This window comes from Danio aesculapii, chromosome 6 (assembly GCF_903798145.1).
Source record: "Danio aesculapii chromosome 6, fDanAes4.1, whole genome shotgun sequence".
NCBI classification, from domain to species: Eukaryota; Metazoa; Chordata; class Actinopteri; order Cypriniformes; family Danionidae; genus Danio; species Danio aesculapii.
This window is the reverse complement of record NC_079440.1, coordinates 22645269-22670205: the sequence shown is the minus strand read 5'-3', so window position 1 is coordinate 22670205 and position 24937 is coordinate 22645269. Positions and strand designations below refer to the sequence as shown.

Genomic DNA, 24937 nt, shown 5'->3' with positions numbered 1-24937 from the left:
ATCTAATTAAACAATTAAAAATTGTATAAAAGTTGTGGAACATTTTTTTGTTAATGAGAACTACAACAACAACAATAATTTATCTATACATTACATATGTTTTGGGCAGCATGGTGGCACAGTGGGTAGCACAATCACCTCACAGCAAGAAGGTCGCTGGTTTGAGCCTCGGCTAAGACAGTTACTGTCTCTGTGTGGAGTTTGCATGTTCTCCCCGTGTTGGCGTGGATTTCCCCCAGGTGCTCCGATTTACCCCACAAGTCCAAAACATGTGGTATAGGTGAATTGGGTAAGCTTAATTGTCCATAGTGTATGTGTGTGTATGGATGTTTCCCAGTAATGGGTTGCAGCTGGAAGGGCATCCACTGCGTAAAACATATGCCGGATAAGTTGGCGGTTCATTTTGCTGTGGCGACCCAGATTAATAAAAGGAGCCAAAAAGAAAGTGAATGAATGAACAAATTACATATATTTCAATAATAATGATATCCATAAAGAGGATTAAGGTTACAAATCACATTTATTATTAACCAATACAGGCCACTGTGGAATTTTTTTTTTTACATCGTACAGTCAATAATCATGTAACCATTAAGGCTTAAAAAGCAACATTACATGCTTTGGCTGTTAACTCTCCTCATAATAGTTTGAATAAATTCAGAGTATTGTACACACATTAAGAAAATAGTTCTTAGTCTCTTTATGTCTGACTCCCTTGACACTTTGCTTCACATTTCAATAATGAAATGCAGTAAAAGTAAAACTAGAAAAGAAAAAGACAATCTACAAACTCAAAGTAATTGAAATCAAGAATTATATTTCTTTTTGGTACATAAAAACAGTCTGATGATGATTCTTGTGTATTGCAAAAAAACCCCCAAAAAAACAAATCACACAGTGTCTGCAGGCTGTGATTTAACACAGCCAACATGATGTTGATGCAAAAAAGGGAAGATCTGTTATTAATTATAAAAGTACTCACAGCATCTAAACCTCTTGAAGATGTACATGATTAGGGGTGTGGTGTTGGGCAGTGGGTGGAACTATTTCACTATCAATACTTGCTGAAACAATTTGACTTTTTTGACTGATTTGGCCACATACATTTTTTTTTAAATATAATGCTGTAAAAAAGGTAATTTGGATCATGCCTGAAATCCTATTTAGAATTTTAAAATAAAGGCAACAATGCTGAACAAATGAATGGATGGGAACAATTAAACTATATCCAAACCAGAAATCATTAAGCAAGAACACCCTAATATGTATGAAGTCTATCTAAATATTTTTAGATAGACTTTACATAAAAGTGATTTGTTAGCTATCTAAATGTCTGAAGGAACATTCAAACAAACATCTGTGTAGTTTCATAGAATAGAAGAGTAATGCAGATTTCAAACTGCAATGTTAAAAATTGTGGGATGACAGCTGTTTTCACACTGCAAAAATCACTGGTTTAACAGTTACTGCATGAACGAGCACAGATTCGTCTTCCTTATTATGCATTTGCCAGAGATTTCCCAAAACCTGTCAGTGAGAGACAATCAGCACTAAAATTATGCAATGTGATCAACCTCATTAACCTGCCAATTATCCAACTTTTATATATAAATATGTAAACTGGATTTATTGTGTATGTTAGGGGTACTTTTTAAAACGATGCATCACAGTTCTGTAATGTAACAACAATTATGTAATGAATCTGAATTGATTCTTAAAAGTTTAGAATCAGTTCTGTATTCAAATTACGCTGACTTTTTTTTTTCTCTGAAAATAAAATCACTTCATTGGACAGATTACATATAGATGAGGCAAAGCACGGCACAGTGCTTCTTGTCCAGTCTGTGACCAACTAGAATCACTAAAGATGGGGGACAGGGTGAAATAATGTGATGCATGGACATTGCCTACAACAGAATCAGGTCACATTACAGAAGAAAGAACGAGGATTCATTCATTCACTTTCTTTTCGGCTTAGTCCCTTTATTAATCTGGGGTTGCCACAGTGGAATGTACCACTTATCAAGCATGTTTTACGCAGCAGATGCCCTTCCAGCTGCAACCCATAACTGGGAAACACCCATATACACATTCACACACGCACTAAAAATGTAGTTTATTCAATTCACCTATACCACATGTCTTTGGACTGTAGGGGAAATCGGAGCACCCGGAGGAAACTCACGCGAACACGGGGAGAACATGCAAACTCCACACAGAAATGCCAACTGACCCAGCTGAAGCTCGAACCAGCGACCTTCTTGCTGTGAGGCGACAGCGCTACCCACTGTGCCATTGCCTATGAGAATGAGGATGTTAAATCCAATTTTAAATGGCAAAACTGATAAGCACAACTGGGTTTCTTTTTGTTTTTAAATATAAACATTTGTCACTTTTATATAATTTCATTGTAAATCAACAGCTGGAATAATTAAGGTTTGTTAATACTGATGACTAGGCAGTTTGGACAACTTTTTTTATGGACAGATTTTTAGTTTTCGTAAGTCACATTTTAAAGGATTGGGATAAAAGATCAAGTTGAAAAGCAATACAATCTATAAATCAGAAATGCCTATGGATATGGACCAAAGAGCAAGTCATGCAAATACAGATATTTGATAATCCAAGTACCACAATCACACATCTGATGAGAAACTTTATGGAAACAATGACAATTACATACAATTTTTTTCTGCAAGCAAACTTTAACTTTTGCAAACCAGTATAAGGTGGGAGTCAATGGGGGCTCCCAAAAACAAGAAGAAAAAAATTCTGTCCACCCCAAAGTATCAAAGAACAATACCTAAGACTGAAATATCCAATGGCACAATAAATCAGTTCCTTCTGGCAGAGTTCCTACCAAAGAATCTTTAATACATCAAGAGCCTAAGCATTTCCTAATGACTAATTTCTGTGCATTTCATCTGTACTTCCCTGAGAGAGCAGTGCGATGGCAGCATTGTTGTCAGTAAAGATGGATGAAATTAAAGACTATTTACAGAACAAAAACTGAAGCAACTAAAGATACAGTACAAAAAATTAACAAAGGTTGCTGGGAGCATAGGGGGCCTGATGAGGAGATAAATGTTCCTACAGTGGGTTAAAGTGGGAAGGCGCTGCAATTTGATTGATTAAAGAGGGAGAAAAAAAATGCTGGAGGGAAATTATTTGTTTTCTTGGTGTTCAGGAACACCAGCAGCTGTGAGAGTAGCTCGATAATGCTGCAGAACTACACACATGCTCTTTACAAAACCTTTGGAAAGAGGAAAGAGGGGGAATCCAATATCAGGATAACCACTCCGCTCTGGAAGGAAACTACGATAACTCTTTCTCCTTTTCTTTGGTCTCACAGCTGGTTGAGACTCCTGACATGATTTTACACTTTTTTGAGATGCCAAAAAATTTGACACTACTTCAGGAACTTCTGGTATGTCTGATCCTGCACCACCCACCAATGAACTATCACACTCAGAGTTCTGGCTCAAATCTTTTTCAGTTAAACCAGTAGGTCCACTGGTTGCCATTGTAGAGGGACTGAGTCCCGAATCCTCAAACTCTTCTTCAACTCGTACGTCCTGCTTGCTAGGACTACCGTGGGAAAGAACTGAGGGGATCTCCTCTAGAGGTTCTGCATATAGGCTACCAACACCACATCGTGGAGCATGATCTGTGATTGCCCCATCTAACTCTAGCCAGGACTCAAGCCGATGGACCAGCCGCCAACCACTGCAGGCAAAGTGTTCACAAATTTCCTGCTGAAAGACCTCTACAGGCTGCTGAAGAAGCAGAGTCATTGACTGCACCAGCTTAATGAGTGCCATCTCGTTGTAACAGCGACTATTCTCATAACCTTCCTGAAGTCCCCGGTCACTGTCGAAGCCAGCCTCATTGTAATATGGCTCATTGACCAGAATCAGACCTAAAGGTGTGGAAACAATAAAAGAACCATAAAAAAAACAAGATCCACTGTGCAGCACAATACATTAATACAGTCAACAACAACATAACTGCAGTGCTTTTTTTTTTTACCTTGTATAGAGATAAGCACTTGAAGTAAACTTGATTTGCTTGTCCATCTTTCAGTACCCTGTGAAAAGATACACACAAAATCATACATCAAGACTTACCATTATTCAAACAACACAATGGAGGACATCAAGCAACATTCTATTTTAAAACAAAAATACAGTATTCACTAAATGGGGTTAGGGTTGGGTATTGTTTGGGGTTATTTCAATACCGGTGCTAAATAGTGCCAAAACGGTGCCTGAACAGATACTTTTGAGCCACAAAATTATGGTGGATGACTCTAGAAAAACGTATTACTTTTTTTTACGATTTTAACTGAAAGGTATAATTAAAGGGTAAAGTATTCATCAATTCATATTTTATATATTTGAATTGCATTAATATATTTCTTTTGATCACTTGCTTGTTAGCATGAATGCAAGATTTGCATTATGTAATTACCATTACATCAGCTTACTGCTAACCTGTACTAACCTTACTACTAACCTTTTTTCTACAGTTGGGGCTCCTATTTTAGTGGCATTATTGAGGTGCAATACAGACATGTAAACACCTTAATCAAATTATTATTGTCATGAAGGACTTTGTCAAATCTGGCATCCGGATATTCCATGCACACATGGCTTTTGACACTCTCTGCACCTATCAAGTCAGTAAAGGACTAAAGAGACCCGGAAGTTTTTTATTTCTATTTGGCATGCAGTATCAAATTCCATTAAAACAACACTCTTCCACCAGTACTTACTCCATAATCACATCCAATATCTCGGTTTGTCACGGGGGCATGACTGAAATGTTCCTGAGTGAAAGAGAAACTACCAAACAGCAAATAAAGTCGAAAAACTAAAAACTAAACACCCAAAATTACATAAAACTCCAGAGGCAACGTAAACAGTGCAGTGTCGCAACGACATTAATCAATGTATGTGCTTACATGTAAAAACTAGATCATAAAAAGAACATTAAAAAACAACTCATGTAAACACCTTAAACATATTATTGTCTTATTCAGATTAAGGCAAATAATTAGATTACTGATGTTTATGTAAACATAGAAAGTGCCTGATAATGTCGCAAGCTTTCAAAGACAGTGCATTCCTCTGCCTTTAGGTTGATTCCATGAGCGCTCCAATGTATCATTAGGTTCGACGTGTTTCCAACTACCTTATCTTTATATCTATCAATTTTATAAGACTTTCAGCATGCCAATCGCTTTGTGCAGCTGATTTAACACATTTTGTGAAATGTTTAGCTGTCTGACAATATAAATAAAAATATAATAAACAAAAGAACAATCTTAATTCAGCATTTACTGTTCAAGTTTTCAACAACCAAAGACTTTACCTATAAGTTATTGGATATTAATGTTCAACATCAGAAAAAAATAAAATAAAACAAGTTTGGAACAAGTAAATGGTGTGACAGAATTTTCAGTTTTGTATGAACTGTCCTTTTAATGGTGAATTTAGGGTGAAATATCCTGTAATATATTTTATTTAGGGATGCTAACGATTTCTTGATAATCTATTGTCAATAACCCTTTAATCGATAGACCTTATCGATGACTGATTAAGCATGGACTTTAAAGATTTAGTTATGCTTTGCGCTGTGAGACGCGTTCACACATTACATAATCAAGTGTGTGCAGTTTACCTTATGCATATTACCTTATATGTGTTCCGCAATATGCGATGTCAAGAGGGTGACTGCATACAGTATGCATGCAGTCACCCTCTTGACATCGCATATTGCGGAACAAACAAAACCTTGTTATGCGCAGATCTCCGTTATATCCGCGGGTGTTTTAACCAATTTTTTTTCCGACAGACTGGCACGAATAGGCCTACAATTGTCACTACTTCAATTTGTTCCCTTTGGCGCCGTTCATACCCGGCGACGCACAGTTGATGCGCCAGCAGCTTTTAAACGCTGGGTGGCGCTTTAACCACATATTTTCATCTTTGCCTTTTCACAATACTAAATAGACGGTTCTGTATGTGCACTTTATGTGATGTAATGTGTTTAATTAAAATATAATTTTGTTTTAGTTTTCTTAGTAATAAACATGCTTTTACACTATACTGTAGGCTATGTTTTAGAAAAGATACATGGTGAGAAGCCCTAGGCTGCAAAAAGCAAATATAAGAATTAAATACTTTAGCCTTTATAGTGCCCTATTAAATTGTGTTGGGGTGAAATAAATGTTTCGATTTCTTTGACCATCATGACGATGGTGATATTACCTCAAATCTTAAACGTGCCCATATGAAAAACAGCACACACCACAAAATAATATTAAGATTATCATGCCGGTGGAGCACATCCAACACAATCTCACGGCAATTCGTAACTTTTTGATTTAGTGGCTAATTCGTACGAATCACGGTTGAGTTTAGGGGTGGGGTTAGGTGCCACGCCTCCTTTTTAAAGTCGTACAATTTCGTACGACTGAACTCGTACGAATTAGCCACTAAACTGTCAAAACGTAAAATGCTTACGTTTTCTCGTGAGATCAGGCTGGCACATCACCTGATTGTGAACTTGTGATCACCTGAACTTACTTTATCAGTAGGCTGTTTATTATTTATTACAGGCTATGTTACAAATATTTGACCAACTGCCACATCATATAAAACACTCCCATGCACTCAGAAATAGTGGCAGTAATGAATTAAATAAATGGGCATATCCGCACGCAAAGTGAGCCGCATATTATTTATCGTCTGTTCATTTTTCTTTCACACGCATGCAGAAAAAGAAAAAAACTGCTTGTTTATAAAAAAAAGCGCATTGTGTCCACTAATGTATAATAATATTAATAATGAGCTAATGTATCCATAATGCCGGGATGCGTATAGTGTTTTGACTGGATATCTAGGTCAAAAGCAAAATTGTTACCTGTTGCACGGCATAGGCTAGCCTATAGTGTGGAAAAATATAATTCACACCCTGTGTCGCGTTTCCCAAAACCATTGTTAGCCAATAAGATCGCAAGTTCCATCGTTACAAACATAGTTCGTTGATTTGCCGTTTCCCAAAAGTTAGTATATAATATTTCAGTTTTAACATATAGTATTGCATTAATTGCATAGACGTTAAATAGTTATTATCGGCCTAAAATTAACGCATAGATTCTGAGTTCTTTTTTAAAACATAAACCTGCGTTTTAATGACGGATGTGGGTGTCACAAAATACTTTTTAAATCAATGTTTTTGTATTACTATTATTTAATGTGAACAACACTTAATAAAATGTATTGTAATAATTTAAAAGTATTTATTTCACCACCTTATTGGAAAAAAAACTATCAATTACAGTGCTTCCCGCACTTGCGGTGGTAGCCGGATTAAAACACACCATTTACCCACATGACATAAATAGTTAACGATATGCGATAAACAAAACATAATTCCTTTTTTTAGCAATAATAATTGTATTTCTTATGAGACTTTTCTTTTTAATAGGTTAAAGTAAAGACTAAAATGAAAAAGAAATGCTGTTCAGAAGCAATGTGCACACTGACAGGTCAAATCAGCTTCTTTCTCTCTTTCAAGTTCAAAGCAAATTTTAATGCCAAAGGATTTTAGATATGTATATAAAATAGCCTTTGTAATGTATTAACATCAACAAATCAATGAAATAAGTAGCAAATGAGAAATAAATGACAGAAGAGTTGATAAAAACAAACATTATCTCTAAAAGTTATCATAATTGTACGATTAAAATAAGTAGATTTTTTAAATAAGGAAAATGCGTTGATTAACTACTACTGGTGTAAGTATTTTGCAGCCAGTTTAGATGTCATTTCGTCCTCTCCGAGTAGGCTGTAAAGCCAAAGTTTTTCTGAGTCGTTTAGATTACAGAATATATTATTTAGCCTACGTTTTCTCTCGGTTTCGCGGCTGTGCGTGCGCTGTCAGCTGAATACAGGTCTAAAATAAATCTAAAAAGCAACTAGACTGCGCGCTGATATTCGTTCTTTTTTTTTTTCGAAAAAGAACAATTTCAACCGCGAGGAAATACCGACAGCTTGATTTGCAGTATTTTCTAACATGTTATTAGCTCGGAATAAAAACAATTCACAAAATTGTATTTACTTTGTTTTTCTTTTCTTAAATAAAAGATTGGATTAGCCTATTTCGCAGTGTGTAAACATTAGAAATAATAATTAGATGGATACAGATTCCCTCTTCATTCAGAAAAAAAAAAAAAAAATGAAAGCCTTCCTTTTCGACCATGGAAACAGTTTTCTTTCAGACATCGTAACACAACTAAAACAAACAAACAACACCTTACTGTACAGCATTATATTATATGTCTATACGCACAGGCCTGTGTGTTCTCATTCATTATATTTGTTTACTCACCGACCGACTGTTAGGTCTCGCCACTAACGGAGGGACCCAGCGCAGTGAGCGTGTAACGGGGGTAAAATGAAACTATAAATTAAGTGTGAATGGTGTCAAAATGCATGTTTTTGGTTAAAATAATTGTTCTAATTAAATGGAAATCTTATGTTCATTGTCAAGTTGTATAACATATCTTGGAGAAAGATAGACACCTACAGGTGAGAAAGGGGGTATAATGGGTGGAGTCAGCCAGCCATTTTCTCAGTTCACTTAAGCTGTTGAGAGTGATGGTAGGTGAAAAATGGTTCTGCTCTCCTACTGATTTCATAAATTCGTATGATTCATTGCATATTATTTTCTAACAGTTTTTGTGACCGGACCTGTAACACTTGTTGTATGTGTGGTGCTCTGTCTTTTCCAGGTATGATGTATTAATTTTCTAATGCAATGTTGTATTCTACATTTAGAAAAAAGACTGAGTCAAATTCATATGTATCAAAAAGTTTGTTCAGTTCACTTAAGCTGTTGAGAGTGATGTTTTTTTGTGACCGGACCTGTAACACTTGACTGTGTGGTGCTCTGTCTTTTCCAGAGAACACTAAAAAATGAATGTGCTCAGCTAAACTGCTTTCGCGTGATCATTACTAAAAAAAAAACAAACAAAAAAAACAAAACAAAAAAAAAAAAACATACGAACTAAGAGGGGTTACAAGCGCACCCATCCATAATATAAAACCACAGAAATTCTCTGGTTTAACTCGCTATGAAATGTATTTTATAAAATCCTTATTTTGATAGACGTCGTGTTAAGCAAGTAGCCTAATAAAATATAGCCTATTTGTTGCACTCAGCAGCTAATCACTAATAAAGCTCTACATTTAAAGTTTCATTCATAAATTTTACCAAGTCATATAAAAACATAAACACTTGTTCGAGGACATAGAACACATTTTGTGTTTGGACTTTTCACCAATGCGTTTAAAGGGGCGCTGCGCAGGACTGAGTAACAGAAAAAAAGGTAGGGTAGATTCTGCTTTCACTCACCCCAAAAATGCTCTGTTTGCACGATTTGTTTAATATCATCGTATCCAAATACTTTTAAAATAATATTTTAAACCTCCTCCGGTGTTTATTGTTTTTAGAAAATATCTAAAATCTTTTTTTCAAAGAGGCCTTTGTAAAATGAAAGTTATATATGGCTTAAAACGGTTTAATTTATGTATAGTATATACCTAAATTAGTATCGCTAGCTTTTGTTTGTTTTACATTGGTTTGTTTATTTATTGTGATTTTATTATATCTGATATTTGTAATTTTTTAAATTGTTTCAATATAGCTTAGGCTGTTTTATCGAGATATGACACTATTGTCTTGAGCCTCCAAATGTGGATACGTAATTTGTAAAAGTTTTATGTCTTTCTGTTGTATTCATTATGTCTATTATCCCCAAAATAAATTAAAAAAGAAAAAAGCCAGTCGAGGCATCAACAGAGCTGTCAAGCGAGCGCTCTTTCGCCCGGCCTCACAATGCGCACGTATCACGCACAATCACACCTTTTAAACTTGACAAAAACTCTCTGCAACCTTTACTGGCTGCTGTGTCTTTATTATGGTGTAAAGATTATTATGCGCTATTGAAACATTGAGGAGGACGCAGCAAGGAAATGTCAAATAAAACTTTTTATGTATCAGCCTTACATTTAAAAGAGAAACATAAGGGCGATCATAAGCAAAAAGACCACTATCCTATAAGGTGTTTTATGGAATAGCCTATCTTCAACTGACCAGCTATACGTTTTCTTTCCCTTATTTATTTGTTCATTTGCCGCGTGTGCTCGTGTGCGATCGGAAAACTAGTGTAATGACGGCATGCCATTTTTAACAGACACGGGTGAACACCGCCTGTCCTTTCACTCCGTCCCGAAGCCCCAGCTGGCCCTGTTTGGCCCAAGGTATTGGGCGGGCCGAAAAAGGCCGGCCGCTGGTCCCGAGAAAGCTCCGCTTTGGCCCGATCAGGCCACGGAAATGACCGTGGACACGCGACTGGCCTTGGCTCGCCCGCTTTAGGTGCGATAGTGGAAAGGTGAGGGGGAAGGGGGTAGCGGCAATTCATATGTAGGCTATCATCTCTAAAATAATATTAAAAGGCCGCTTGGGCGGCATCTGTGTGTAAAGATTATTACTTTATTTTATTATTATTATTCATTCATATTCTTTTCGGCTTAGTCCCTTTATTAATCAGGGGTCGCCACAGCGGAATGAACTGCCAACTTATCCAGCATATGTTTTACGCAGCGGATGCCTTTCCAGCTGCAATCAATCACTAGGAAAAATTATTTTTATTAGTAGTAGTATTGATGTTGTTAGGCTTTTTTCCATAACAACCCGGTTAAAGCACAATGATGCCCATTAACACCTGACAGACAAGTATTTGGTTTGAGATGGGGGAACGGGTATGTCTCCACTCTCCAGTATTTTTCACAAACATGGATACACAAAATCCCTGGTTATCTTTGACCTAGGCCTGCTTATGTAAATGTATGTTTCTATGCACAGCAACTTCTGGACTGAACTACCTGTTAATTAAAATATCTACATTAGGTTCATAGCATTCGACAAAACTAATATATATATTTTTACGTCAAAAACAGAGAACGTAACTGAATAGCGTGTTGCCTGTTGAGCCAGAGCGACAACAGCAGAGAATTCCACGTGGCCCCAATCATCTTAAGCGGACCGTGGAGATTGTGTTATGCGCACACAGAGACTAACTTTAATTATGCTAGATTCTAGCTCCAAGCTTTAAGAATGGCAAAGCTGCTTGAGGGTATGTACTGTATGATCTGTGTCCTGCGACATTTTAATCACATTCAGATAAATTTGCCTAAATCTGAGGTAAAAATTTATCGAAAAGCCACAGTGCTTTAGAAAAAAAATAACTTTAGATGTCAAAAACACACATTTTACACAACTAGGAACACACGTTTAAAGGGTACATAGGTTACCCCTTTTTTCATATTTAATATAAGTCTTTTGTGTCCCCAGAATGTGTCTGTCAAGTTTCAGCTCAAAACACCCATCAGATTATTTATTATAGCTGTTTGAAGTGTCTATATTACAGCTGAAAAAAAGTAGTTGCTGTTTTTTTGTACTGGGCCTTTAAGGCTAGTCCTCTCCGCCCACCGTTCCCACGTGCCTGTCAGCAATCGCTGCCCTCGGCTGCCTCAGGAAGCAGATCTCACGTAACTTGTGTAAGAAATACTACAGTAAGAACTTTAACAATCAGTATTTGATGCATTTTTTGTGGAGTTGCAACAATGAATCACACACAATGTCATTACAAAGTTCACGCACAAACACAGCGAGGACACACACACATAGCGCAGACACATACACACACACAGCGCAGACTAGTGATTAATCGGCCACCGATCACGATCGGTCGATATTGGCTAAAAATAGCTTGATCGGCTAACCCCAAAAGCGCCGATCAAAAAAGCCGATCACTAAGTAAATTACTCGCATGACATTTTCACACGTGCATGCACGGCGCACGGATAAACAACAGCAGAGCAGAGCGGAGCTTACCAGTGGCAACATGAGTTCCCCCGTCTTTTTCAAAGTGTCCAATAAAGATGTCAAGTTAGATGTTTGCAATGTATATCGTGATAAAATCCCTCAAGGTGGAAGCAAGCAACAGCATTTTAACACAACTAACATGATTAGGCATCTTAGAATGATTAAACAACGTGAACCATACAGCAGGGAAAATATGAGATGGAAAGACATCGTGTTCAGAATCATGGAATTCATTTGCCTCGACGAACAACCTGTGGTGGAGGGCAGACGCCTGTCCAATGTCCCTGCTAAGCTTAACAGCACACTTTATTAATTCAAACTTCAAAAAGACACAACATTGTGCTACACTGTGAGAATTTCACAGGGTCACATTCTGCGGAGGCTTTGGTGAACGCAATTAGCGGCATGTTTCAGACACGAGGTGATCCAAAGAGAGAATAGTAACAGCAATTGTAACAGACAATGCCAATAACACAGAGAAACAATGAGAGACGCAGATTTCCCTGGCCTGTCGTGTGTGTGTGTGTGTGGCACACCCTCCAGCTAGGTGTGCATGTATGGCAAGCCATTTTGACATTTAATCTATAACCCGTACTAGTATCTATTTTCATTTTACGTGTGCTTATTTTTAGATACTAGTATCTTTTCCATTAAGTACTAGTACTTATTCATAAGATACTAGTGCTTATTCATTAGTGCCTATTCTTTAGATACTAGTGCTTTTAAAAATATGCTAGTGCTTACTCACTAGAAACTAGCTTATTTTATTAGATAATAGTTCATCTAGTTGTTCCTCCTTATTTCTCCGCCTTGTTATTTAGAAAGGAAGGCATTGGCTTACAGTAGCTTACTACATTATTATTATTTTTTTGGATCTGATGTAGTTGGCTCCTGGTTTATAATAATAACAGAAAAAAAACACTTGCCATAGTTTTATCTTTGGTGGCAGTAGCCAGTTTTGGTCTAGTTTTACAATTTGCTGCCAATTATAAAATGTAATCAGTGTATTAATAGGCTACATCCTATTAAGCTGATCTGATGTGTGTTGGTCTGCCTGACCCCTCTTTGTTTGAATCAATCATGAATTTAATCATTTTGTAAAATAAACACTTGGTGAATCTTGGTGGACAAGATCTTGACTATAGCCTATTTCTACAGTTTTTTTCAATATAGTTAGTTTCATTTCTACAAATGGTGCAAACTCTGCTAAATTATAGATAAAAGATTCCCATTCCCCTGCCATTATGTGATCGGCAGTGATTGGCAATCGGCAGATCATGATTTTGGTGATCGGTAATCGGTGATCAGGACCAAAAATGCTGATCGGAGCATCTCTAGCGCAGACACACACACACATAGCGTAGACACAGACACACACAGCGCAGACATACACACACATAGCGCAGACACACAAACACACATAGCGCAGACACACAAACACACACAGTGCAGACACACACACACAGAGAGAGAGAGCGCGTTAAGCTTTGCACTCGTTTTGCACGCATATGTGACATGATACAGGTAATCTCCACTGCTGTATGCATATCTGTTGTTAATGTACAAAATAAACCCGATTTAATGTCCACAAACCGGGATTTAATTGCTTCTTTTATATTTGTGCTGATTAAGTAAATCTGAAGTGAATCCTGTAATTCATTAAACGCATGCTCTGTTTTAAAACATTTTAAACTTGTAAAACTCACTCTTGAGTTTGATGATGATTGATGAACCTAACTAACTGAGCAGACCTTTTATTCCCGGGTGCTTTGCGCTCGTCCTCTCTTGTTGATATGATTATACACATGACTACCGGGACATGTTAATGCGCGCAGCTGTCAATCAATATTGTTGGGCAGGGGGACCGCACTCCTACGTAAAGTTGCGGTCGATCTGAAAACCACTCAAATTGGTCCACCGTTTTTATGTTGTTAAATTTGAAAAAAAAAGTACTGGGTGTGTTTATTTCACCCCAATATGACAGTTTATACACTTTACTTACACACATTTCTGTCCAAACAGCTTGTAAAGTAGATTTTTCACCATAGGTGCCCTTTAACACATTTGGGATAATTATTTTACCAATGATGCAGCATGGGGAGATTCCTGAATTTGTAGTAGGCCAAACTGAAGTGAAATGAAAATCCAGCACTGGTCTGCAAAAGCACTTTGCTAAAAAATAAATAAACAATACCCTACTTAACAATAATAATAATAATAATAATAATAATAATAATAATAATAATAATAATAATCACAATCATCATCACCATCAATAATATTATTAATATTATTTTTAAATAATGATTTTTTCATTTCTAATACATAATAATAAAAATAATAATTATTATCATCATCATCCTCATCATGATTATCATTAGTATTATTAATATTATCATTAAATTAGGATTTATTTCATTTCCTAACATATAATAAATATTACATTTCATTTATCTAAAAACAACAAACACCGGAGGAGGTTTAAAATATTTAAAGTACTTGGATTCGATGATATTAATCAAATCGTGCAAACAGAGCATTTTTGGGGTGAGTAAAAGTAGAAACCTTCTCTTCTGTCATCCAGTCCTGCAACGTCACTTTACAAACGCATTGGGGAAAACTGCAAATACAAAATGTGTTCTGTGTCCTCAAACATATGTTTATGCTTTAATATGACCTGGTAAAATTTTCAAATACATGTTGAGCTTTATTAGTAGATAGCTGCTGAGCGCAACGAAATATAGGCTATATATTATTACTTGCTCTTATGTGCTGAAACACTTAACACTTTCCTTTACTTAAGATCACCAAATAATAATTATTCTCTTAAATAACGAGGAATTGCCTATTGAGTGACATATAGCCTAGGGAAAATGTATATGTTTTAGGTCTTGTTAATATCAAAATGAAAATAGCAGTTCCTTATATCTTGTTTTCATTTTATTATTAAGAAACAATGTACGTATCCAGGATGATGTGAATAAGTTTATAAAGTACACTGTTCCCTTTGAAGATTTACCTGACATGTCCTCGGAAGTCTGTTTTCCATATCAAACTTGCGAAGTCTGAACTTACAAGGAGAGGATTCAGGACTGAACTGTGTGTAGGCTACTTAATATTGAGGAAAAAGCCCCAATCAGAGAGGTGAATGTCTGCAGCCCCGCCTCCGTTTTCAGATGTCTCCGCTTTCCCCCCATCCACACTGAGACAGAGCAGCAGTGTTTTAGAATGAAATGGCCTCTCCAGCGCTCAAACTCCAGCATAGGACGGATGGCGTAACCGTAGCAAAACTTATGCGTTTTAAAACGAAACCGCATTAGGATAAACGGGGCAGGGCCGGAGGATATATCAGGATATAAAGCATATAAAAGACTATTATATTTTGCAAAATGCTGCGCTTTTTATCTTTGTATTTTTATAATTTTTAAGCGTGTCTTTATTCGATGCATAGAAAAAAAGCTACGAAAAAAATAATAGGCTATTTTATTATTTTAATATTTCAGACGACGGAATAGTATTATGTATAGTATATTATGGCTCGTTTCCACTGACTGGTACGGTACGGTTCACCTTTATCAGGCTTGCGTTTCCACTACCAAGAGTACCCTTTGGGTGGGCGTGGTGTATGACAGAAAGTTTCAGTCCGCGTCATTTTCGCTCGAGGAAATGTCTACAATAAAGCTGCACAGGTCATTCACATATCATATGAGAAGCACTTCTCACAAAACAGATGCTTTACACACATAAATACTTGTGTAGAAATGTTTATTACTAACTTTTCTATGAACATGAGTTGATTATAACTGCAGATCAATGACAGTGCGAAACAGCCTACTGTACCGTCTGCAATTATATTAAATAAATAAATGAACATATATGAACACATACAGATCCTTACAGTCTCCGATATGTTACCAACTACAGAAGAACTACACACAGCAGACATTTCGCCTGTATGTAGGTTCAAAAACAACACAAAATATAGCCCACAGTCAGCGAAAACCTCTCACCTGTGGCTGTAATCTTCAGCAGCACATGTAGCCTCTGTTAGACAGTAATTCCATCATTCCCAGTTCATATTAGTCCAAAATGTGAAGATAATAGATATACATGGCATTTTGTTCATGTTTGCTGAAAAATAATGTGCTCCTTTTTTTCCGGCTCCTTTATTTTTTTGCGCTTCACTCTCGCGTTTGTCAGTGTCTGACAGGATCGGGTATCAAAAGCACGTCAATAATCAAGCGCACGTTATTATCATCAGCTCAAGAAGTTTGTTATTTCAGATATAGACGCGCGGCGAGCACAAGCAAGAAAGCGGAACCACTCGCGCTTCAGACTGCCTCGTAAAAAAACTACGAGGCACAGGGTAAATCTGCTCTACTCCATGCCTTTGTGGCTGTTCATCAAGACAACGACAAGGTTTGTTTGAGCCCAGATCGACCATGGCTCGTTATTATATGTATTTATAATTCCGCTATAATCTCTCGCTGTGTATTTCAAACATAGCGGGTTTTTTGTTTTCATTCTGGCTTGTTGCATAAGCGAATGACATATCTCTGTAAACCAATAACGTCTCTGTAAACCAATAGCGTTCAGCTGTACCGTACCACTTTTTCGGCACTCTTTCGAAAGGGTACCAAACCCGAGAAAGGGTACCAAAAGGCGGAGCTAGACGCGCAGCTGAACGCTATTGGTTTACAGAAATACGTCATTCACTTATGCAACAAGCCAGAATGAAAACAAAAAAACCGCCATGTGTAAAATACACACAGCCACAGCCGAGAGATTACAGTGGAATTATAAATACATATAATAATGAGCCATGGTCGATCCGGGCTCAAACAAACCTTGTCGTCGTCTTGATAAACAGCCACAAAGCCATGGAGTAGAGCAGATTTACCCTGCGCCGTGTAGTTTTTACGAGGCAGTCTGAAGCGCGAGTGGTTTCGCTTTCTTCCTTGCGTTCGCCGCGCGTCTATATCTGAAATAACAAACTTCTTTGATGATGATAATGTGCGCTTGATTATTGACATGCTTTTGAAACCCGATCCTGTCAGACACTGACAAATGCGAGAGTGAAGCGCAAAAAAACAAAGGAGAAGCCGGAAAAAAGGAGCACATTTTTCAGCAAACATTAACAAAATGCCATGTATAACTAACTTATTATTCTCACCTTTTGGACTATTATGAACTGGGAATAATGTAATTACTATCTAACAGAGGCTACATGTGCTGCTGAAAATTACAGACACAGATGAGAGGTTTACACTGACTGTAGGCTATATTTTGTATTTTTGAACCTACATACGGGCGAAATATCTGCTGTGTGTAGTTCTTCTGTAGTTGGTAACATATCAGAGACTGTAAGGGGCTGTATGTGTATATATATGTTCATTTATTTAATATAATTACAGACGTTACAGTAGGCTGTTTCGCACTGATCGTCATTGATCTGCAGTTATAATCAAATTGTTTATAGAAAAGTTAGTAATAAACATTATACAGAAGTATTTATGTGTGTAAAGCATCTGTTTTGTGAGAAGTGCTTCTGATATGATAAGTGAGCAACCCATACAGGTTTATTGTATACATTTCCTCGAGCAAGAATGACGTCGACTGAAACTTTCTGTCATACACCACGCCCACCAAAAGGGTACCTTTGTTAGTGGAAACGCAAGCCTGATAAAGGTGACCCATACCAAACCGAACCGTACCGTACCGTACCAGTCAGTGGAAACGAACCATTACAAGTGCTGTAGTAGCTTGTAAAGACTGTCCAAGCTCATGCTGCTCAAACCGCTTCTTTAAATGAATTAAACTGAAACCGTGAAAAATAGTTTAATGGATTGTTTTGGCATATAACCTAAAGCGGGCTTGTTTCGAAGCGCTTCACCTCAGATGTTATTCGTTCTGGTTTATGATGTAGATAATTGACCAACAAAATATATATCAAAATTAAACGATACATTGCAAAAAGATAAATTTTCAAAGAAATGTATATATTTAGTTCATGCCCATCTTAAACAACTGCGGGTGGATGATGCTTCACGCCGTGGACAATAAGGATTTAATTAATGATCCACTGCTGTTGTAAACGTCTGTCATATATCTGTCATATATATATATATATATATATATATATATATATATATATATATATATATATATATATATATATATATATATTTAATTAATGATCCACTGCTGTTGTAAACGTCTGTCATATATCTGTCATATATATATATATATATATATATATATATATATATATATATATATATATATATATATATATATATATATATATATATATATATATATATATATATGTCATAATATGTCATTATTTTTAAGATTTTGTCTTGAGCATCTGATTTCTCCTTAATGATTGTGTCCTTTAAATATATAAAGGCTGGTTGTTTTACCGTCGATGAGGGACAATGGTGGGATTGCAGATTTCAAAACAAATATCTTACTATTAAAAAGGAAACATAAGCTTGACAACAAAAGATCCTATCAATGTCGTAACAAATGCACTTAAATTAATGCAGCATGTAGTTTACAGCAAGCATCAAGTGTTCATTGAGATTGTGTTGTCTGTCATATCTTCTGTCTTTCAGGTTCTGTTTTTTTTTATTGTAAGACACGACTTCCGAAAATGATGACATGAAATTCTGCTGGGTAGTTGCGCTGGTTTACCAACACTTGTTTGGGTCTGTAATTTCTTAGCAACTTCATAATGGTGGTACTGTTTAAACCAGGGGTCACCAAACTTGTTCCTCGAGGGCCGGTGTCCTGCAGATTTTAGCTCCAACCCTAATCAAACACACCTGAACAAGCTAATCAAGGTCTTACTATGTATACCTGAAACACCAAGGCAGCTGTGTTGAGGTAAGTTGGAGCTAAATCCTGCAGGGACACCAGCCCTCCTGGACCGAGATTGGTGACCCCTGGTTTAAACGATGAAACTGGTTTGTGGTGTTGCTTACTTTTGATGACACGAGTCGTCTGCGCAGTTTGCAGTGCACGATGCTCTGTTTTGTGTCGGATGAAAAAAATAAACAAGTAGCTCTAGACTACTAAAGTCTAGTGGCGTTTCTTGTCAACAATGTTTTTGACTGTGACCTTTTTTACCCTATTTTTTTCTTACTCCTTCAAGTGCAACTAACACTGTATGGCTGTAAACTTGTATATTGCGTGCGACATCCGGAAGGGCAGGCTGCAAAATGCCTGCGCAACTTTACACATAGTGCATAAATATTATCGAGCAATTATCGAACTGTCATTATCGTTTTATCGAAAAATTATATATCGTGATAATTATCATTATCGAATTATCGCCCAACCCTACTTACACGCAACTTTTGTAAAATATCTGCTGCACGTTACGATGTCTTGCTTGTAAAATTTAGCCATACTTTAGAATGCTTAGTTTAAGCAAATTACCTACACGTACCTATGTGTGGGGATTTAACGATGCAGACACTGATGACTGAGTCGACACCTGTGATCAGAATCACCTTGATCGAGAGCCATTATGGTCTCTGACCAAAATCAGAAGGTCAGGCCACATTTGTTGTAGTACAGAGCAGGAAGCGGATGCCTTGAGGCTATCGGCCTCATGACTGGTTCATCATCTGTTAAGTGTCTTTGGACTCACTGTCCTGATCAAGTTAACTCAAGACGAATGGGTAACTGGTCACAAGAAAACTTTTTTTAACAAAGAGCTTGTGTTTGACCTCAGGAAATGGGGTTTTTCAATCCCTATGCAAGACAGAGATCTGACTGACTTTGGTCAAAAACAGAGAATTAAAATCCTCTCTGAAATTTATAAACTATCACCAAACATTAAAGTTCATCAGATCATCCTCAAAACGATGATAGCGGACTCTTAATGAAGTGTCATTTTATTGCTCTTGTATGACACCTGAATCCTGTATATGTTGACAATGCATTAATCATGTATTACCTTTATGCTTTGATTTATCACAAATATACTATTATGCGTGTTATTTGACATGAATGAGTGAAACCCTTTCCCTTTCTTTCATTTCTTTTGATTATAGATATGTAAAATATATCATGTTCATATTAGAAATGTATGCTTAATACTATATGTCTAAGCACCATGGCTCATGTGAGTGAGTCATGCCAAAGCTGCGTGTGCAAACATAGGACTGTCATGCAGATCCACGGACAATGCCTTATTGATCCAGCTCTATTAGGGGCCGGAAACATTGATGGTTATAACCCATCACCCCAAAACTCTCTAGGCAGAGTACAGCAGAACAGAGTCCAGTCCAGTCCAACAGAGTTGCACTAGCAGAAGCTGTTGCGGAGTGGAGATGCTCCACTTCCAGGACAACTCTTCTCCAAGTCCAGTCCAGGTGGACTTGGACATTAAGATGGAATGAGACCAACAACAAACTCCCCATCTTCAGTTCATTCTTCTTTCTTTTCTTCCCGTCGAGAGTCTAGTTAAAGTTAAGTTGCGTCGTGAAACCAATCAGCATGACAACAGTTTTGCATTCTCCAACTTGAACTACTGGACTACACTTCATCAGCAGCCTCAGAGACGTCACTTCAACGACAAACCAACTACCTGCGAACATGGGAATCCAGCTCCACAGAGGGATTTCACCACATCACTACGGAAAGCAAGTACATCTCCAGATCCATTGCTGAACTGGTGTATGATCTGCCAATCATGTTAAATGATAGATAACCCTGTCTAAAACGCAGTGAAGGTTGAATTGATTATTTAGTTAAATTTGGTTAGGTTTTACATCTTGAGGGTTTATATCACATCTCTCCTAAACTCTTCTTTTCCTTCTATTCCTCGTCTGCAGTTTGAATGCGTGTGTGTATGAGTTTGTTTGTAGTCAAAGTCTCTTTTATATTTAAAGGAAGTGGCCTGTGCATACTTATGAATCTATTGCCTTATACCTAGATCTTGTTACCCTGTTTAAATATAAAGTGTTTTACTTTAGTTCATATAGCAATATTCGTTTTTGAGTCAACAGCCGTCTGTTCAAACGAGCACTGGATGAGTTGTTTGTTCAGTTCAAGAGAGTCGATTCTTTTGAAGCTGCTTAAAATTCTGTTATATTCGCTTTGAGCTAATTTAAATTAACGCACTGCATAATTGTGTATTACATGTGCGAGGCCCTAAATTTGTGTGCCTTTGATGTACCTTTTGATGCTTTTACGTCCTTTTCGCAGCACCAGTGGCACTGAAATTAGGCACTGAAATTCATATGCTAATTCGGTCCGGTGCATTTCGGTTACATTTTGGTACCCAACCCTAAATGGGGTTGTGCAAATTCAAGAATATATCAGTCAGAAATTAGATCAGACAGCAGGTTAGCTCACCTTTCCAATCCAGGTGCCAAGAAGACTGACACAAACCTTTCCATTATCATAAAGGTTAGGATTAAGCCGCCCGCTACACTGAGACAGATATCGGAAAAGAGGAGGAACAGCAGGATAGATATTAGGAAGCTGGATATCAAAGAGAAAGAGTCCATCCTCATAGGGAGTGCGGTGAGGGCCCTTAATGAGAGCTGAAAAAAGGTCCTAAAGAAAACAGAAAAGGATAATTAAAAAAGACTGATCATATGCCTTATTTTGAGGGACATTTTTAAATAATTTTGTTACTGTACATAGTAATAGTCTATTACAAATTAGGTTGTGCGCATGTCATATTCACCATTCTGTCCTCAAAGGTTTTCACCATGATACCATCAGGCAGAGAGGTGGCCAGCAAGGCCATTTCTTTCCTTACAGTGCTAAAGAACTTCTTTGCCTCTGCTGGCTGAAATTCCATTTTTTTAAATGAGTGGGTATCTATATAAAAGAGAGAAGGTTTATAAAAAGATTAGAGAATAAAACTATAGAATAAAGAATATATAGAAAAAATAAATATGGAATTGCAGTACCGACTTTTGTTCATTGTTACATTTAAGCAAATAACACTTAAATTAGTGCACATTCATGAATACATACAGTAGTCAGTAATTCCAAGTTTGCTTTTTCATGCTTATTTAAAAATGCAAAACTTACAACAACAAAAAAAGTCTGTACCTGGTACCCATTCCAAAACAGAAAACACTTCCCCTTTAGCACTGGTAAAGGTGACCCCTGGTTTGCCTCCACTCTGCTGACACAAAACTGGAGTGTCACTAGGCCACTCAGAACGCACAGGTGTCTGTGGTTCAGTTAACACTGGAGCGATAATCCTTTCCTCCTCTACAGGAGCCTCCATTTTATCTTCTTCAACAATGGCAACATTGTCTAGAGTCTTTTTCAAATTCTCTTGAAGTTTCTTAATGTCATCCAGAAAGCGTTTTTCCTTTGTGGGTTTGATATCAGCAGGGGCTGTGGCAGCAGTTGCAGCTGATGGTTCTGCTGTGGGAGAAGTTGGTGATCCAGTCCAGAGCTGCTCAACAGTCATGTTCTTTAAACTTTCCAAAATCTTTAGGGCTTCTTTAAGCTCACGAAATCCCCTTGGTGGAGCTTCCTTACTGGGCTTTTCCTCAGGTGTAGCAACACCACCTTAAAATAATTAATTTTAATTGTTACAAAGTGTGCACTGTTCACCCAAACCAATAAGCAGGGCATATCTGCAGAAGTACACAAAATTCTTTGTAGGACCTTGCTCACAGTATCCTGTTTATTTATCCACAGTAGGAAGTAAGATATAAAACTTCTGCATGAATATACATAAATAAACAACATAACAAATCTAGTCAGACAAAGCAGGGAGAGGTGGAGTGTTTTAGGGTGCTTGATCTGCAAGGATTAAAATTGTTACAATGTTGCACTTTGTTCTTGGCGTGGTTCGCTTTCACACGGCAATGTTTCTAAATGGACCAAAATACTGAAACATGTCACATGCAAATAAACTCTCCTCACAATGGTCAGAGTTTTAGGGTTTACTTTGCAGAGTCCCATTCACCTGTCATGCGTCCTTTTTTTAATTTATTGCAATGAGCAATAAGACATTATAAGCGAAAAGGTGCGCTTTAATTTTGAATGGTGGCACCCAAAGACATTGTCTCCAAATATAAATCAGACTTTCTCATGCATAGCCGTTGGCTAGAATTATGCATAGGCTTTACATAATAGAGAGAAATAAAAGATCAACCAAAACCGCAGATCGGTAAAAAAACAGCTGTTGTTAATAGTTCAGCATGGTTTCATTTTAGCATTTGACATGAAACGCACATTTACCAGTAGGAATGACATCCCACCCTACTCATAATTCTCTCTTTATATAGACCTATGCCTATTACATATCCATAATCCACTGTGATACAGCCTGGTTTGTTAGTGCGTTGGATCGTTTTGCTTTCTCACTACAATTGATCCTCTCCAGAATTAATTTCAATCGAGCCGAGACCACCTTGGATGAACTTAAACAGTTTACACAAAATTAAGCTATTTAAAAAGGTCAATGTCTGTGTAGCTGAGGTCAACAGGTCAGTTATTGTCATTACTTTGCCATTTAAATGTGTATTTCTGTGTATCCGTTAATTTTCACAAATTTGTTTATCTATTTATCTTATTGCATTACCCTTTTGACCTTTTACCACATGCATAGAAAAATCTCAGGCAAGACTTAATTTTTTTTTTTAAATGTTTGTTTGGGTGTACAAGACTAGCTGTCATACTTGATTGTTTGAAAACACATTACTGTAAGTTACAATATTACAATACCTTTCTCCCCAGCTTTACAGAAAATACTCTGGTTGTTCTACGTTTGATGAAGGCAAGCCCTCCGAAAAACTAAATGTGTTGTGATTGGTTAGTTATCCTAGTGCGTTACGATTGGTGAACATCTTAGATGATGTTTCATTATTGCCACGCCCCTCAAACAAGAAGCGCAGAGATGGAGAGACAGCCAGTGATGATGACAAATTGAGTCAAGGTATTGACTACATTGAATTGCAAGTCAAAGTAAATTTAGAAATCACTACTTACTTTTTTATTTGCATTTTTTTAAATAATGTCCCAACCTTTTCTGATTTGGGGATATATGCGTTTCTGCCCATCATAGTTTAACTTGACTTTAACAAAATATTTATTTACAATAAATGCTGCAAACTCACATATTTCAGATTTTATCACTTTTTATCAATTTTATCAATTTGATCAGTTTTCACAGCAGAAATTCAATACTCATGCATTTGTCTTTCAGCTCATGAATGCAGATTTTTTTACATGCATGTTTTTGTGCTGCAACACAGGCTGAATGCATATGACAGAAAACCTAAATTAACAATCAGTTAAGTCTGAGTCTAAAGTGAAAGTACAGATTGGTGGAAGACAACAGCCACAATTACATTTCAACCAAAAATTTAAAACCATGATTCGAACTGAACCGACAATTTTGTCAAACCACTAATGATTATATATTTAGAAATGTGTTTAAAATAATAATAATAATTTTTAAAAAAAGAAAAAAAAATGTTTTCTTTACTTTGCACTTAATAATGTGACTGAAATAGGAATACACCTTGTCTTAATTCCTTTTGTGTTTACAATGATTATGACTTTATCTGAAGTGCTATTCCATTGCATGAATATGTGAATATGAAGCATGGTTAATGTGTGTGGCTGCAGTTGTAGCCTTTGTTGGACACGGCATCCGCTAAACTGAAAAAAAAAAAATAATAATAATAAAAATAAAGTTACCCAACTGAGTGACATGGCAATTCCTAGGTCAGCCTATGTTGCCAGGTGTGTGCAAAGCAGTTTAAATCCAATCCTGCCTCCAGTCTTCAATGCTAATGTCACCCTCATACTCTATCATAACATCACAACTCACAAGACAACTTTTCACCTCAACAAGAAATCTCGTTGTGATTTAATCTCGCGAGATCTCTTCATATGAAATCTTGTCACATTATACATGAGTCAGAAATTGAGATTGTTTCATCATATAAGTACCTGGGTATTTATCTGAATAACAAACTTG

At 36.9% G+C, this 24937-nt stretch overlaps 1 protein-coding gene across 1 annotated transcript in view; it reads right to left on the bottom strand.

The window, feature by feature from the left end:
- Positions 1-501: 501 nt before the first annotated feature.
- Positions 502-24937, bottom strand: part of LOC130230661 ((E3-independent) E2 ubiquitin-conjugating enzyme UBE2O) — a 40378-nt gene continuing 15942 nt past the window's right edge. The window contains exons 8-12 of the mRNA XM_056459789.1: positions 22042-22512; positions 21668-21804; positions 21331-21534; positions 4030-4087; positions 502-3919 (exon numbers count right to left, since the gene is read on the bottom strand). Of these exons, the coding sequence (XP_056315764.1) occupies positions 3165-3919; positions 4030-4087; positions 21331-21534; positions 21668-21804; positions 22042-22512 (1625 nt within the window). The 3' untranslated portion in view covers positions 502-3164. The remainder of the gene's footprint in view (positions 3920-4029; positions 4088-21330; positions 21535-21667; positions 21805-22041; positions 22513-24937) is intronic.